Source organism: Falco rusticolus, chromosome 2 (genome assembly GCF_015220075.1).
Source record: "Falco rusticolus isolate bFalRus1 chromosome 2, bFalRus1.pri, whole genome shotgun sequence".
NCBI lineage: Eukaryota > Metazoa > Chordata > Aves > Falconiformes > Falconidae > Falco > Falco rusticolus.
Genome location: NC_051188.1, coordinates 14,969,677 through 14,986,044, shown reverse-complemented (window position 1 = coordinate 14,986,044; position 16,368 = coordinate 14,969,677). Strand labels below are relative to the sequence as shown.

Here is a 16,368-nt window from a genome sequence, read left to right as displayed (position 1 = left end):
TACCATACTTTTCTTTCCAAGTGATGCTCACACCCACAGCAGTGATGCTGCTTAGCCATGGCGCAATTACACTGACTTTCTCCTTTCCTGGTTTATTCAAACCTATCTTTGACAGTACTCCCAGTGCAAAACAGGGTGCCAGGAAACTGACTGTGGCGCGGGCTGGAGTACCTTTGTTACTGCAATCTAACCAGCTCAGATAACAAGGCTTTGGTTAAACACAAGCAACTAAACATCATTCTGTGAATCCTTGAAATTTTCCTTGAAAGTACAGGTTGATGTTGCCACTTTGTTTTCTTCCCAAACAGGTTTAGGTTAGCCTGCAAGTGAGCAATACAATTGCACCTATATTGTGCTGCATAGAGATAACCTTTATGTAAATTATTCCGTGAGGCTGAATCATGGCACTGTGCTGTTCTGCACAGCTTCTTTTTCAGCTTTCATTGCCATGGTACCCAAGTGACTTCTAGTAGTGCATTAAGCAATGTGCCTGTCACCCGTCAGGCAAGTTCACTGTCTCTCATCCTTTCTCCAGCACAGGGAATAGGAGCTTTCAGTTTCTGTTTTTCATCTTTCTGAGTGAAATACTTCAGTCACTACACTTGATGGAGTGAGTGATGATGGAATAGTTTGTAACTTGCTGCCTGTAATGAAACTAATTAAGCCAGCTCTAAACTAACCCTTCCTTCCATTTCATACCATTTCGTAAGTTCTTTTTAGCCAAGAAGACAGATGTATTTTCAAATTATGTAATAAAAAAGTTGAATATAAGGGAAACATAAAGTAGATAGATTTTGAAATTTTTGTATTATAAATTGTAGGTTTTGTATTTCAAAAGGTTAATGTGTATACAAGTCAGATAAAGACTCTGTGGTGGGCTGACTCTGGCTGGAGGCCAGGTGCCCACCAAAGCCGCTCTGTCCCTGCCGTCCTCAGCGCTACATGGGGACAGAAAATATAATGAAAGGCTCGTGGGTCAAGGTAAGGACACGGAGCCATCACGCAGCAATCACCATCACGGGCAAAACAAACTCGATTGGGGGAAATTAGTTTATTACCAATCAGGTCAGAGTACGATAATGAGAAGTAAAAACTAAATCTTAAAACACCTCCCCCGCCGGCGCCGGGCCCGTGGGCCGCAGTCGGTGCCGCCCCCGCCGTCCCGGCCGCTCCTGCCCCTCGGGGGAGGGTCCTCACCCCCTGCCCGGCCCCGGCGCGGGGTCCCCCCCACGGGAGGCGGGTCCCCCCCACGGGAGGCGGCTCCCCACGGGCTGCTCCAGCGGGAGCCCTTCCCAGGGGCTGCAGTTCCTCACCCCCGGCCCCAGCGCGGGCCCCGCCGCGGGGCGCAGCCCCTCAGGCCCGGCCGGCCCCGGCGCGGCCCCCGCGGGGTCCCCGGCCCTGCCCGCAGCCCGGCCCCGGCCCGGGCTCCTCCCCGCGGGGCCACGGGCCCTGCCCGGAGCCGGCCCCAGCGCGGCCCCCGCGGGTCACAGCCCCCTGCGGGCACCCCCTGCACGGGCTGCGGGGGGGAGCTGCTCCCCCGCGGGCTCCGTGGGCTGGGGGCACAGCCTGCCCCGCCGGGGCTGCCCCGCGGGCTGGGGGAGCCGCTACTGCGGCGCCCGGAGCCCCCCGGCCCCCTCCCGCATTGCCCCGGGGGGCTGCGGGGCTGCTGCTCTCGCATATTGTCACTCCCTGGCTAGTTCTGTCCCCTTCTTAAATGCGTTACCCCAGAGACGCTACCCCCGCGGCTGCGGGGCTCCGCCTTGGCCAGCGGCAGGTCCATCTTAGAGCCGCTGGCACCGGCTCTGTCGGACATGGGAGGAGCTTTGACATCTCACCAAAGCCACCCCTGTAGCCCCCTGCTACCAAAACCTTGCCACGCAAACCCAGTACAGACTCAGAATAAACGGCTCTTTTTTTCTAGTTCCATATTCACTCTGATTTAAAATACATATCTGGATGGGAGACACTGCAGTGAAGATCTGATAACTTTTTCTAGAACACGTATGGCAATTTCATTGCAATTCAATTTGCAATTTAAATGTGTAATGGAACACCGCATAGATATCAATAACGGGTAATCCCTTAACAAATAGAATACGTTGTTTATCTTTGCAAAAGAAACACCAAGTTCATTCACAAAGCCAGAACAAAATAAAAATTTCATTTTGTTGTTGGAAAGACCTGCGAGAATTGTAATGAACAGCTGAAGTTGTACTCTGATGGACATCTCTTTTTCTTGCCTCTCACAGAAGGAAAGGACCACTCCCTTGCTTCTTCACCCCAGCATCATGCCATCCGAAGTAATTCTTTGTAACCTCACTAGCTTTCAGGTAGTTACAGAATGGATCATCATTCCAAAGAAGGAAATAGATGGAAATTTACTCCTTCTATATCCTGAACAGTTCTGACACAAATGCATCTAAAGAACCATAAGTGCTACAGGACACATCACCTTTAGCCAGGGTTTCCATCTTGTGACTCTTGGAACATCCACTGATTTCAGAAGACGTGTGTTTATTTAATATCTAGGAGGAGTATCGCCCACTTCCATAGTGCTGCATGTTTTCACTGTAACCAGTCAATGGAGGCTAGACAGCTGCTGTAGTACATTCAGACTCTATTTTTTACAAATCAAGTTGTAGTAATTCAGAATGAAAGCTCAGCATCTTTTTCTCTTTCAAGGATGGTGAACATTTTTTGTTCCTATGACTTGATCTGCCCGATGTTTCGGAAAAATCACACAGCTGTTTAACTCAGCAAGCCCTACCAGTCCTTGATGAAGTGAAACAAAACTGCACCCTACCGAGGTGGTTTCTTAGAGGTAATTCACACTCAAAAGCATGTAGGGATGGAAAATCATAGGCATTTCATTTATCACCTGATCAAATACAAGAAGACAGTGTAAGTACGAGGTTTTTATCACTGTTCCCGAGATAATAGGTACTTTATCTGTTCTAGAGAAAGTGTATTGTCCAGTGCCTGTTCAGTTCTCTCTATGTAAAGATTCCTTTTTATAGTTCATTTTGATAGTAGTGCTATGAAATATGAAGGACCAAACCAACAAACCTGTATCACAGACCATGACCATCACATGCTATTAGTCTGAAATAATAAAAAAGCTTGTACTGAGATGGCCAAGAACTGGAAGAGTTCATAACTCTGCCATGTTTCTCAGCTATCAAATACTCAGAAGCAGCTGTTTGTGGTTAATTTTCAGTAAGTAGTGCCTAAAAATACTGATGTAGGCTTCCCTGTTGACATTGGGTGATATTCTTATGGTATATCAGTTCTACAGCATGTACAGATAAGAACACCATATTGTTTTCTTCCACTTTCCATTACTGCCACAGTTGCACTATGATCTGAAAGAAACCATAAAAGTCATCACTGCAAGATGTGAGTGTGGCTTCCAAATCTGTGGCAGATTTGGGATAGGTGAGCAACTAAGAGTGCCTGGGGTGATACCAGAGCTTATGAGGCTGAAATAAGAACGAAGACCAAGGAAGGCTTGGGATCTAGGAAGGGAAGCAACTGAGGAAATGAGCAAAGTCACTAGGAAGCTGAGAGAGATGCACAAGTATCATGGGGAAGATAGGAAATAATCCTAGAGGCATTCAAACAATAAGTAGAAGATTGAAGGAGGCAGCAGAATAAAGTGGCTGAGCAGGCTCTGAAATCAAAGGATCTGATAACCCATTGCAAAGTAGGATGTTACTAGGTTTTTTTTAAAAAGCAAATATACCAGAGGGTGAGCAAGAAAGAATGGGAGTGGGGGGTGGGTGGGAAGGACCTGGAAGAGAGGATTTGAGATACCAGTCTAGTATCACATAAAGCAATTGAAATAAAATGGAGAAATAACAAAAAAACCCCCTGGAAATATTTTGGGAATATACAAAAAAAAAAAAAGACTACTTGGAGAAGCACTGTATCTCATAACAGAGTAGGCTAAGTGAAATGAAATTGTTATGCACAAGAGCAGTGGAAGACATTAACATTCCTCAAATCGCAAAGTACTCTGTTACTGGTAAACAATATTCTTACAATAAAAGTATGAGGTATTACCAACAGCACATTTCTCAAATGCAAAACCTGCACATAACTTTATAATACCTGTTTTTATAGTAATATGAAATAAGAATTAGCATGAGAACTATAAAATACACGTGGTAACATTGCTACTAAGCCTCCCATTTTTAAAAAAATCCACTATATTTAAAGAAAAAAATGTTTTGCAAAGAGAGGAAAATTTCTAAAATCCGTTATAAGAGCCATAACTATGAGGACAAAAGAAATTTCAGAAACTTTGAAGAACTGTGCAATCACCTTTGACCACAGGTATTTCTGAACCTCATCTAAAGGTCACATAAATACTGTCATAACTTCGGTGAGCTGTGGATCTCTTTATACACCTCCTCCTCTTGCAGTTCGGTGGGTGAAACGGGTCTCGGTGGCTCAGGCAGTCACTAAACCCATGGTCTGGCAAAGGCTGGTGCAGGGCACGGGCAGTGCCCGCCTGCCCACATGCTTTGCAGGTCATGGCGCTGGGTTTGCCCAGCCAGTTCCTCATCCTCTCGCCAGATTAGGGGAAGGGGTGCGTGCCTGGGGAGTGCGGATCTGTGCGCCGCTCCAGCACAAACACGGGCAATGGCTTTGCTGTGTGGACATGGCCGGGGGTGGGGGAGAGATCGTATTGGGATGTACTCAATTTTACCTCTACATTTGCAACATTTAGTTGTAAATATTCCCTTATGAAACAGTAAGTCTGTTATGTCTCATAGGAAAGATGCTTACTGGTGATGTTATTTCTTCAGTGCCTTACATTTTTTCCTGGAAAAGTTTGTCATTATTTTAGTGTGTTTCAGCTATTACAATCTACTAAGTAAAATAAGAATAACGTCAAAAAAATCGCTACCAGTGCAGTAGAACTGGGGAATACAGGTGGACTGTGTTTGGCTGAAGCCTTATTACTCCAGAACTGTTGCTTTTTGGCTAAGAAAAGTGATGGGTTTGCCCCGCTCTTATATTAGAGGCGATAAAAGCAAGCTGTGCGGCGAGGCGGGCGGACAGCGTTCGCAGGACAGCGGCACAGCACCGGCCGTGCTTCCGAGCCGCAGAACAGCGGGACCCGCTCCTGCTCCCTGGCGGGGGGGTCCCCGCTCCCGTCCTGCCCGATTCCTAGGGGAGACTTTGGCGTGTTCCTTCCCGGACCGCCGTGGGCCGTGCTGCATGGCAAGCGGCTGAAGGCGAGCGCCGTCCCCGCCGGGGTCTCCTTTAGAGTACGGCCCCTCTCCTGGGCAGCGCCGCGGCGCGCAGGTACGCACGGCCCCGCGCCGGCGGCCGCACCGAGCGGGCGGGGTGAGGCGCTGACCCCGCGGCGGGCGAGAGGCCGGGGCGGCCGCGGACCGGCAGCTCCGCCGCGGCGGGGCGGGATCGGCTCGGAGCCGGCGGGACCGGGCGGGAGCCGGAGGGGGCGGCGCGGAGGGGGCACCGCAGCCCCTCGGGGGAGGCGAGCGGAGCCCGCCGCCCTCCCACCTCCCGCCCCTTCCCGCCGGCCGGGAACCAGCCGCGCCAGCTGCCGCGCAGCAAACTTTACAGCCCCGGTTCCGAGCGGCGGGCTCGCCTGCGGCGCGGCGGGCGGCCGCTCCCGGGGCGGCGGCGGCGAGCGCGGCCCCTCCCCGGGCTCGGCGGGGCGCGGGGCTCCGTCCGGCCGCGCTGCCCGCCCATCGCCGGGGGACGCGGCGCTGCGGGAGGCCGAGCCGCAGTGCCGCGCTCCGCTCGCTGCCGCGCTCCGCTCCGGCGTCCGCAGGGCGCCGCCGCGCGTCAGGGCGCCTCAGCCGCGGGACACCATGAGCCAGGCGCAGCCCTACGCCCCGCGGAAGAGCAGCTCCCCGGCGGCCGGCGCCCGGCGGAACGACAGCCAGGACTACCTGCTGCTGGACGCGGAGCCGAGCGAGGACAGCGCCTTGCCGCCCTACGCCTTTTACCCCGTGTGAGTCCCGCCGGGCGGCGCCGGGGGTCCCTCTCGCCCTGCCTCCCCCCCTGCGCGGAGCGGGCCGGGCCGGGGCGCCGGGCTCTGCTCTAACTGCCGCTGGAGGGGGAGAGGCGGCGGCGGGACAGGTGCTGGCGGGCTGGGATGGGCCGTGCCGTGCCGTGCCGGGCCGTGCCGGGCCGGGCCGGGCTGGGCTGGCCGCCGCTGCCGGCGGCAGGTGCCGCTGCGCGCCCGCTGCGCTGCGGGTGGGGCAGAGCCCGTGGCGGGACCCACCCGTGGGCCGTCGCGGTGTGGAGTCCGTCAGCGTCCCTCGCCTTCCCCGGTGGGGGAGCGGGGTGATGGCGAAAGCCAGAGGAGCGGCGCTAGCAGCCCCCTGCCCGGCCGGCAGCTTCCCTCCCGCGCTGAGGCGGGCGAGCGGCCGCCGCTCTTTGCCGGGGGGTGGGGGGGTGGGGTGGGGGGCTGGGGTGGCGCGGGGGCGTCCGTTGCACTTGCAGGGTACCGAACAGGTTTAGTGTTGCCCCAGACACTGTAACTCCTGCCGGCGGTTGCACCCCCAGAGAGCACGCGTTACAGGCGGGTTCATAAACCCATAATCCTTTCATCACTGCATTTTGTCAAAATCATGTAGCCTCGTGTAATTTGTCATTTCATTCTCTTAAGTTTTGCTAAGTAATTATTATTTAAGGCAGGGTGTGAGAACATATGCAATGTAAACTAAATGAAACATAAATTACAAAGGTTCGGGAACCGCGATTTTTAATATCCAGGTCAATTGACATTCGGTGTTGACAGTGTCCCTCCGGTTATGTGTTGTCAGCATGACTTCTGCAATTACCACTTGTTAACGCTTTATCCCACAGAGGGGAAAGTGGGTATGAAGCAGTGCAAGAGGAGTCCTACACCCTCAGATGATTGCCAGAGGATGTGTACTTTCTTTTGTACAAACTGCATTTTATTGTTTAACTGGTAAATTCCACTTATCAGTCTCTCCTAATTTTTGCTTCCAAATACCTGGATATAGGAAAGGAGTAACAGCAACAAAACTGGCAACACTCATGCTGTTTATTTATAAATTTGGCTAAGAAGAACCAGAGTTTTCAGAACACTGCTGTATTGCTATTCCTAAGTGTCTTTGTAGAGTACTGGTTCAGTACGCTCGGGTAGCTATAAGAGCATACATTATTGCACATTGGACTTAAACCCCATTCCAAAATATATGAATGCATCTGGCTAATGAATACTTTCTGAAGAAAGACCTCATGGCGGTTAGTTCAGGGATTTGTTCTGATCAGTGGACTCCAGCTTTGAACTAATACAGCGGTTCTGAAGTTTCTTTGCTGTGTACTCATCAGAATGGTTGTGCAGTTTTAGGAGGATATATCTTGTGTAAGTGATTCAGAGTAACCCTTCAGTCAAAATCTGCAAGGTCTGTGGCGTGCTGGTCTTTTCACTTTGGCGGTATAAGCCTGTGCTGGCAGCTCTTGGTCCAGCACACAAGTGTGGAGATCACCTCTCGATGGCTATAAGGAGAGCCTACATCCTTATCAAGTTGCTTTGTAAAACTAGGGTAGCGCTAAATGCAGGAATTTATCTCCAGTTATGTCATGTCACGGTCTTGCCTGATTCTGTAGTACAGGTAGGTCCAGCACCCTGGAGTGCCACGGTGATGGAAGGTGTTTCTGTCTTGTCTTTGGAAGAATAGAGAGAAGCCACCTGATACAATTGGTGGGTATACATTTGAGGAATGTGCTCCTCAAATTTGTGTCATCACTACTAAAAAGGGTACTTTAGTGGGCAGTGCTTGTTTTTTACATCCATGTTAGGCATGGGGAAGCTGTCCTTTGGGGCTTCTCTGGATGTGAAAAAGAGCCACTTCACAGGCACTTCTAGACAATGTCTGCAAGGAACTCTTTGGCTGGCAGGCGTGAATGCAGTGTGTATAGGCTCCTCCAGGGTATGGTGATTACTAAGCACAGGTTTCGAATTTTCCTGCTTAGGCACCACTACATCATATTTTAGGTACATTTTGCAGATCAGAGGTCATTAGTTTTACTATGGCTTTCATATGGCCAAGAACATAATCATGTGGGCCATGTTTGGGATATACTATTTATGTCAACTACATGCAGTAAAAATACTTTTTTCTGCTTTATTTGAAAATCCTCAAATGACAAGTATTTCCTGATGTAATTATGGTAGAGAGTATTATGTGAATCTTACCTTGTATCTGTAGAGTCTTAAGGTCTCTGGAGAGCCCAAGGATACTGCTGATGAATGGCACGTACTACCCTGACAGATAAATTATGTAAGATCAATTGTTTCATGGGCTTTGAATCTACTTGAACTCGGTGTGCATACCTTATGAAGTCTGTCCATACGTGTTTTGTCAATGTTTATTCTTTAGCTGCTTCTCCAGAACTGCGGCAGCTCAGGGAGCTGGTTGTCCTGTGAGGTGCTATATTTTTCCTTGAAGTCCTTGTTTGAATCTTTAGTGACCATTCGATTATGAGTCTAAACCATGGGGTCTGTGGGTCTGTCTGTTGAGATGGAGCTACGTGTCCCTTGAGATTGAATGGTATGTCCGCATTTCAATGCAGACACAAGAAAATAACCCTCCAGATCACATCATTTGATGTATTCTGGAATTTTATAACTAAAGTGACTTACATTTCACTTAGAGTATTTCTTGGTATATCCAATTGCTCAGGGTGTTTTTCTCAAATGAATTAAGAAAGTGGTAGGCATCATTTGCATGTGCAGAAATGCCCCAAGAATGTATTGTGTGATGGTGATTAATGCAGAACAGTAATGCAGAGTACAACTTTGTCCAAAATATCCAAAACTAGACTACCTGTAAGTGTTGTAGTGGCTGGATAATTAATAATAATAATAATAACAACAACAACAACAATAATAAATTAAGAGAACTATTTCTTGTATTTGTAGCTAAAGCGTTAATCCATCAAACTGTTAGTTCAGTCTGAGCCTTGATGTAAAGCCCCCTTATAACAGCAAATAATTGCCAGTTTAATAAAAGACACTGAGTTTGCCTTCCCCCTCCCCTGATGATTTTTCAGGTGATGCGTTAATTGTAAAATATTGTGGTCACATTAAAAAAAAGAATAATTGTCAATGATCAGGCTAGCTGGCTTGATGGTGTGTCAATGAGTTCAGCAGCACTGATTGGGTTATTCTTTTAAGTTTAGGCTATAGTGTACTTGAATATTGAATTACCTGAAAACTGAAAAAAAATTTGAAATACTGACCTGTTAATGTTAACTGACCCTGTGAGTAGCAAGAGACCCGACAAACTTACTCATATATTCAAGGCTTTGCGTTTCAGTACTCATGCGTAACAATATGCATCATGTCAAATGAGTATGAATTCAGGAGCATTCTTTCTGAAGAACAGCTTTACTGTGTCTGAGGTAGCTGCTACCTTTGTTGCAAACAAGACTTTGGCCAGGTATCCTGGGCTCATCAGCAGTGCCAAGTAGGGTTACGCAGTCTTTTGGCAGTAAGTGGATAGAACACACCTTACCTTAATGGTATGTGATATGGTGAAAAAAAAAAATTCTAATGGGGTTTTTGACTGAAAAATCTTGAGGTTTTTTTTTTTTTTTTTTCAGAACATTTGGTAGGAAAACCACTATCTGCAGAATTTGTAATTAAATAGTTTCCAAAAGATTAGGCTACTTTTTAAGAATCTAATAACTGTATATTAGAAATGATATGCCAGTAAACACTTTCTTTCTTATAGTCCTCTTCCATCTAGTCAAATCTGGCCCCTAATGTATGAAAAATACATTGCAACATACAATACATTGCAACATACGTGTCAGAAGACTGCTTCCTGAAATGCAAAAATGCAGATAAGATTTTTTTTCGGTTTTGTTCCCCCCCCACCCCCCCCATACAAGTATGTCATTGGCAAAGAGCCTGGTTTTGTAGTTTAAAACAGGATGGAAAATGCATGTTAAAGTCTAACCCCAAATCTGAGTGCTGATGTACAGTGCGATTTGAAAGTGATAGTACTTTTATGTAAACTTCCCTGCTGAAAAAATGTTATTGAAAAATAGATTGTCAGCGTACTAAGCTAGTGAGGATCCACTAATTCAGTCAGACATCTGGTTATATTGCTTATTTATACTTTGAAATATTTTGTATCATGAAAAATAAATATGTTTTCTTATACACGTGAGGAAGGATAATTATGCGTTAAAATGTCAGTTGTGAAGTAAACGAGGCACAAAAATTATCAGATGAAAACAGGGGAATAAAGGGTTCTGAATGTGCATAAGTGCCTTGAGGCATAGATTATTCCTCAGCTTTTGTGGTTTTCAGATCAAGTGTTTCTCAACACTATCAAACCCAATGCATACTTTAAAACTTCTTTTTTTTGTTAAATAATATGTTTAATAATTTCTTTCTTGCCTGTAATATAACAGTTTCTGCTATTGGCATTAGTATTATTTTTGTCTTCAGCCTCAACTATCTTGCTTGAAATGACCTGAAAAATTATCTTCCAGCCTCTTCATTAGACATAATCTCTTCAGGGAGTACTGTGCAATGTGGCAGCTGTGTTTCAGATTGCTAGTCTCTTTGCTGAGATGCTACGTCCTCTGAAAATATGTTGCAGTAGTTTTGTTGATAGCAAAAAGGTAGAAGAGTTAGTATGGAAGGGGATCATTTCCTTTTATAGCCTAATGGATGGAACATTTTCCTATGAATTAGGACTAATGGATCTACTTCCTGCTGAGCACAGGAAATAAAAACATGTCTGGAGCTCTCACATTCTGGGTGACTGAATTTAATCCCTGAAGTCCTGGGTAAAAGAATGTGATAATTACCAAACCCCAGAAAATCCAGCTTTTAGTTACCTCTGTGTTTCTTACAAGTATCTGGAAGAGAATGCTTCACTTTTGACAGTAATTGTATCTTTAGTTCAGTTCTGCTTTTTCCCCCCACATATGTTTGTTTTTGATGAAGAGTTGTGGGATTTGTTTGGTTTAGTTGTTAGGCACTTTTGTGTTCATTGCATATGCATACTAATTTAACAGTGAACTAACTTTGGTCAGCTCCATTACCTGAACGGTTTCCTAAGCTAATACTTCATAATCAGTTTTGCTTGACTCATTGCAGTATTTCTGTAGCTTTATTTATACCCTAACTCGTACTTAGTTACCAAATGAGTGAAAGTCACCTCCCTGTGGGACCTAATTTTATAAAACTGGAAGCTTTCCATGTAAATATAAGTCATTTGTTAAATTTGCATGAGGAGGATTGAGTAGTGATTAAAAAATGTGTGGGATATATATGGCATACTTAACTGTTAATAACAAGTGTGTTCTTTGTCAAACACCCTCCCAGCAGCATTTGCCACCACAAAAGTTGAAGGTTATAATAACTTGGCTACTTGAAGAATTCCTGCCAGCTATCAGTATCCCCAAATAAAGGTGACTTGGCATGGTAGGTCTTCTTCATCAAGCTGTGTTTAGACTTTTCAGCTCTGCAAACATGAGCAAAAGAAAATGTTGGCAGTTGAGCTATATTCATCAAATTCTTTATGACTTGGTTTCATACCTCAAACTGTCATGCAGGGCACAATGACTTAGCAAAGGGCTTCAATCTTAAAGTGCATAAAATGGTTCTTACTTACATGTTTGTGCACATACTTGTGAGTTAAACACGCACACGGAGTACTCAACAGGAGGCTTAAAGGATTTGCTTTGATAAGCAGTATTTAAATGTAAGTTTTGATAACTAAATGTGGACAAAAAGCTTCGTGATAATTAAATTACATGCAGTTTTCTCTGAAATGGATTATCATTTTTTATCTTGCAGTAGAAAAGTTATCGTTTATTTAGCAGTGAGAACTTAAGTACATAATCAAATACACTGGTTTTAGCAAAATAGAAGTTACGGAATATAATGTGAAGATGACTAACTAAAGTCTGGGTTTATTTTCTATATCCATTTCTATACAACAACACTTTTTCATACCGTGAGTGCAACTGACATCTCTATTGTCCCCTGCAACCTACTATATCTAAATAAACATTTGTCAATATAAAAAAACCCAGAAAGGCACTAGGAATGAAATGTGAGATTTGGTACAGGAACCCCAAGTAAGTGGAGCAGCAGAGGAACTGCATATCAAGAATTGTCATTTTAGGTGTGTTCTCAAAGCTATGTGGGAAGTGTGGATAGCTTGTTTTCTGCAAGAGTTGAATGTAATTTCCTTTTGTTTAAAGAAGTTACTAATTTGAACAAAATGGCTGTGGATGTGGGTTTTCTGGGTGAAAGCTTTGTTGTGGATGGGCCACTTTCTTTTAATGTGGAATAGTAGTGATGAAATAAAAATTACAAATAGTAGTAATAATAGTACTCATGAATCACCAAGAAGTAGATGTGATGCCTGCCTCTTTGCTCAAACATTCCTTCAGTAGTGCCCTTAGTCATACTGCTGTTACTGTTTTTCCTTATACATCATTAATTAAAACCAAAACCAACCTTGTACACTCCCGTCTCAGCAGAACATGACTGGAGTTCTTTTTTGCCCTTAGAGATTGAATAAATAGTGTTTTTGATGTCAGTATATACCTTATACGAAAGAACTGAGTTTTTTTTTAAATTACTCAGTATCTGTGAGGCCTTCCTGTGCAGGTTCATGGACCAAAAGATCGTGGTTGATGCAAACTGGGTTTAAAAGTACCCCGGAGAACAGAATATAGATCGCAAGGTCTGGTGTTGCAGCACCAGCAGTTTTACAGAATATTCACACTGGAGAATTTCCATGAAACTTTGCTGCTTTGTTACCAATCTTGAATGAAACGGTGCATGTCTTACAAATGATACCCATGTTCTTTTGAGTTAAGTCCTGGTTTGCTGAAGGTAGCGGGAGTTCTACTGGATAGCCCAGGTGTTTAGCAGGTTCATATTACGAATTGACTTGGTTATAAATGACTAGCAGCAGCAGCAGCAGCCCCTCCTGACCACGTGCCAGTCGTGGTTCCAACACACCTACATGTGGCTCTGTTGTGGTATGCAAATAGTTGTGCACGTGGCAGCTTATAATCCCTGAGCTGCACAGGAGATCTCATTTCTAATCAGATGCTGGTTAATTGCTGCTAGTAAGGACAAGCTACTATTGGAGCCAGCTGAATTGTTACTTTGAAAAGAGAGGACCTTGATTTCGCCATGACGTGAGGGGACCTGCCACGTGCAAGCAGGCAGTGTCTTAACTTGGAGCTGGACAGTAACTAGCCTGAGACTGAGGAGGTGTTGCAAAAACTTGGCAGCCACAGCTGTCCTGGTTCCTGCTGAAATGTTATTTTTATGCATCCTGATCAGCTTAACTAGCAAACAAGTATGTGCCCAGGAGGCTGGCAGGGTGGACTACAGTGCTGGATTGTTGCCTCCCATCTTCTTCTGTCAGCACTGGTGATAGTTCAAATAAACACTTGGTTGTGCTGATTTTCCTCCTGGCCCAGTCTGGGTTTTTTCTGTCAGACACATTAACTGAATTTAGGAATGATGACTGATTGCTTAGATGCGTTTCAAAAGGGAAGATTCCCTCATTTTTAAGGAGTGATTTATGTTTTCTTTTTCTTCTGCAGGGTTTTTGCCTGTAGTGTAAACATTTCAGCTGTTCCAGACATGATTTTTCTCCCTTTTTCTGGAACAGGTGACCAGGTCAGACTGCTATGCTTTGCTAGTCCTACTCTGTGTACGTGTCTTAGGCCTGCCAAGTGGTAACAATGCAATACTTGATGCTTTTTGTGAAGCTCTTGACGTGCATTGCAAACAGACATGTTGCACACCATCCAGCTGTCAGCCTTCCAGCTGCTGGGTGCTTGACAGCAGAGAGTGTGGTACTTAGAACAGCAGTGATTTAAATCACAGATTGCATTAGTTAAGCACCTCAACAGCACCTGACACATCACAGGAGACCCTAACGGCAGTGCCACCAGCATGCATCCATGAAATACTTCTAACTGCTGTGCAGCTTGTGGGAGGATGCTTTGGAAACTGGCGCTGCGAAGCTGGCGAGGTCTTTGCCATTGAGACTCATGCTGTGAACATCATGATTACCATTTCCCTGCTAATCATAGTGTGGGAAAGTGCCCTCCCTACCCCAGATGCCCGCGCATATGCCGAGTCATGTATAGCAGAAGCACGCTTAGGAGTGGGGTCTTGTGATGGAGGCAGTGTTTGATACATCTTGATCACTGGGCTCCTGCACCCGTCCCACATGAAACAGCTGAGCTTGAGAGAGACGTGTGTTAACTTGCACGACCCACCACACAGGAAACCTAGTGCCATGAAAAATCCAGGTATTAGTTAAAATAGTGGATTGTAGGGTTTTTTTCCTAAGCATTTGCAATATGTGCCAACATTTATGGTCACGTTCTGGGAGTTTGTAACCATGTTAAGTGAAATATGTGGGATCAGACTGAAATTTTTATTTTTTTTTGTAATCCTTTCAGAAAACACACTGAGCCTGTTTGAGAATTATTCCTAACCAACTGTTTTTCATGACTGAAGACTATAAACAATTTTTCCTACTGTTTTGTGATGCAATAATTTATTTTCTATGTTACTTCAGTTCCACTCTGCTAATCTTTGTTTTTATGCATTATTTCCTTAAGCTAAGCTACAATTACTTTCAAGTATCAAGTGTTTTCTAACATTTATTAATGAAATATCACATGAAGTAGAAGTTTCTAGTTTATTATCTGCACTTGCTAAGTTTGCTGGATTATACATGAGTTGAAGATACATTTATTTTTCTTGCTGGATTTATTAATTTGTAATTGATTCCAATAAACCTACTATGATCCAAATATATTAAGTACAGAAAGGTGTTTGAAATGGTAATTTAAAGATTGTAGAGCTTTACTTTGGGCACATGTGGGATAGAAGTGTTTTTAGAAGTTATTATAAATGTATATAATACAAGTGGCACTTATTCAAAGGGAAATCCTGTGCTCTGAGAATTCTTGAGCTTTTCTTAGCTCTGAAGCAAAGGAAGAATCTGCCTGCACTGTGTTCACTGCCTGGCTTTTGCTTTGCTCTGTCCTGAAGGAGCACATGGACCAGGATGATTGCTCAGAGGGTTCTGGCTCTGTATAGGATCAACATGCTCCACTGTACCAAGGGGGTGAATGAAGTTAACTCCAGTGCAGTGGGGTACTTGAGGACATTTGCAGTTGAACTTCTAAAACTTCTATGCAGACATTTAAGTCCTGCAGGCTGCTGGATGGCAGTGATGACTCTTCCTCTCTGTAGCTCTTTACCTCTCCTTTTAAGAACAAGTTGGCTATAAATTTCTCAAGACAGTTTTTGAAGACTGCTGCTCTTGTAGCTTTCTGAAGTGAGTCTTAGAATCATACTTCTCCCCTTAAAATAGATGATTCCCCCGCACCCCCCCTGTCTGTAAGTGTAAAAATCTGAACTAAAAAATGCAACAACTGTTGACAAAAAATGGATAGAAGTGCAGTAGTGGTAACAATAGTTAGTTAATATAACTTCATTTTGAGGTAGTGGGAATGGGATGAAACTTTCCAAGGATACTAGATATTTTGTATGGCCTCACATTGGTATTCTTGCTTCAGCATCTGGAAACTAAACCATGCAATATCTAAATCTCTGGAAAGTTTGGGCTGTAATCTGTGCTACTGTTTGAATCCTGTGGACATTGGTGAGGCTGAGAGTCTGTAACGTCCTCTTGCTGGCTGGGAGACATGCAAGAGTTACAACAACATGGCAGATATGGTGGAGGAAGAATATCAATATCTTGAATGGACATCTAAGCAACAAATAAACCAAGCAAAAATTAGAGTGGCAGAGGAACATAAGTGTCTGAAGATAAAGTCTATATTATTTAAAACATTTTCTAGAGCACTGCTAACAAAATAATCAGCGATAGCAGTATCTCCAGAATGTCTGCAGGGTGAACACTCTCTATGGTACGAAGTGGTAGAAGATTTTTTCTTTTCAACTTTTCTTCAAAAATAGAATTGTAGAGGATTAAGTCAGAAAGGTATTTAATCATTTAGCAACATCTGATGTGAGCACATTGGTAGGTAAACAGCAACTGATGTGATAGTGAAATTTCAGCAGTGCTTTGTATGATAAAATAATAATGATCTTACCTAACAAGTTGATATATAAAATATAGACTGGGATTTCTTACCCCACAGCCACTTCCAGCCTAAAATCAGCAATGGCATTTAATAATAGGAAGGGAAACCTAAAAAATATTCTAGGTAGGGATTTACAGAGACAGCAAGGCTAATGCCTCTAATCTTACAAAGCTATCTGAGGATCTTTAATGACTTGAGGTTACAATGTTATTGATTTTTACATCAAATCTG

At 44.7% G+C, this 16,368-nt stretch overlaps 1 protein-coding gene across 1 annotated transcript in view; it reads left to right on the top strand.

The window, feature by feature from the left end:
- Positions 1-5,801: 5,801 nt before the first annotated feature.
- TRPC6 (transient receptor potential cation channel subfamily C member 6) overlaps positions 5,802-16,368 on the top strand; it is a 99,403-nt gene continuing 88,836 nt past the window's right edge. Inside the window, exon 1 of the mRNA XM_037378385.1 lies at positions 5,802-5,989. Within this exon, the coding sequence (XP_037234282.1) occupies positions 5,847-5,989 (143 nt within the window). The 5' untranslated portion in view covers positions 5,802-5,846. The remainder of the gene's footprint in view (positions 5,990-16,368) is intronic.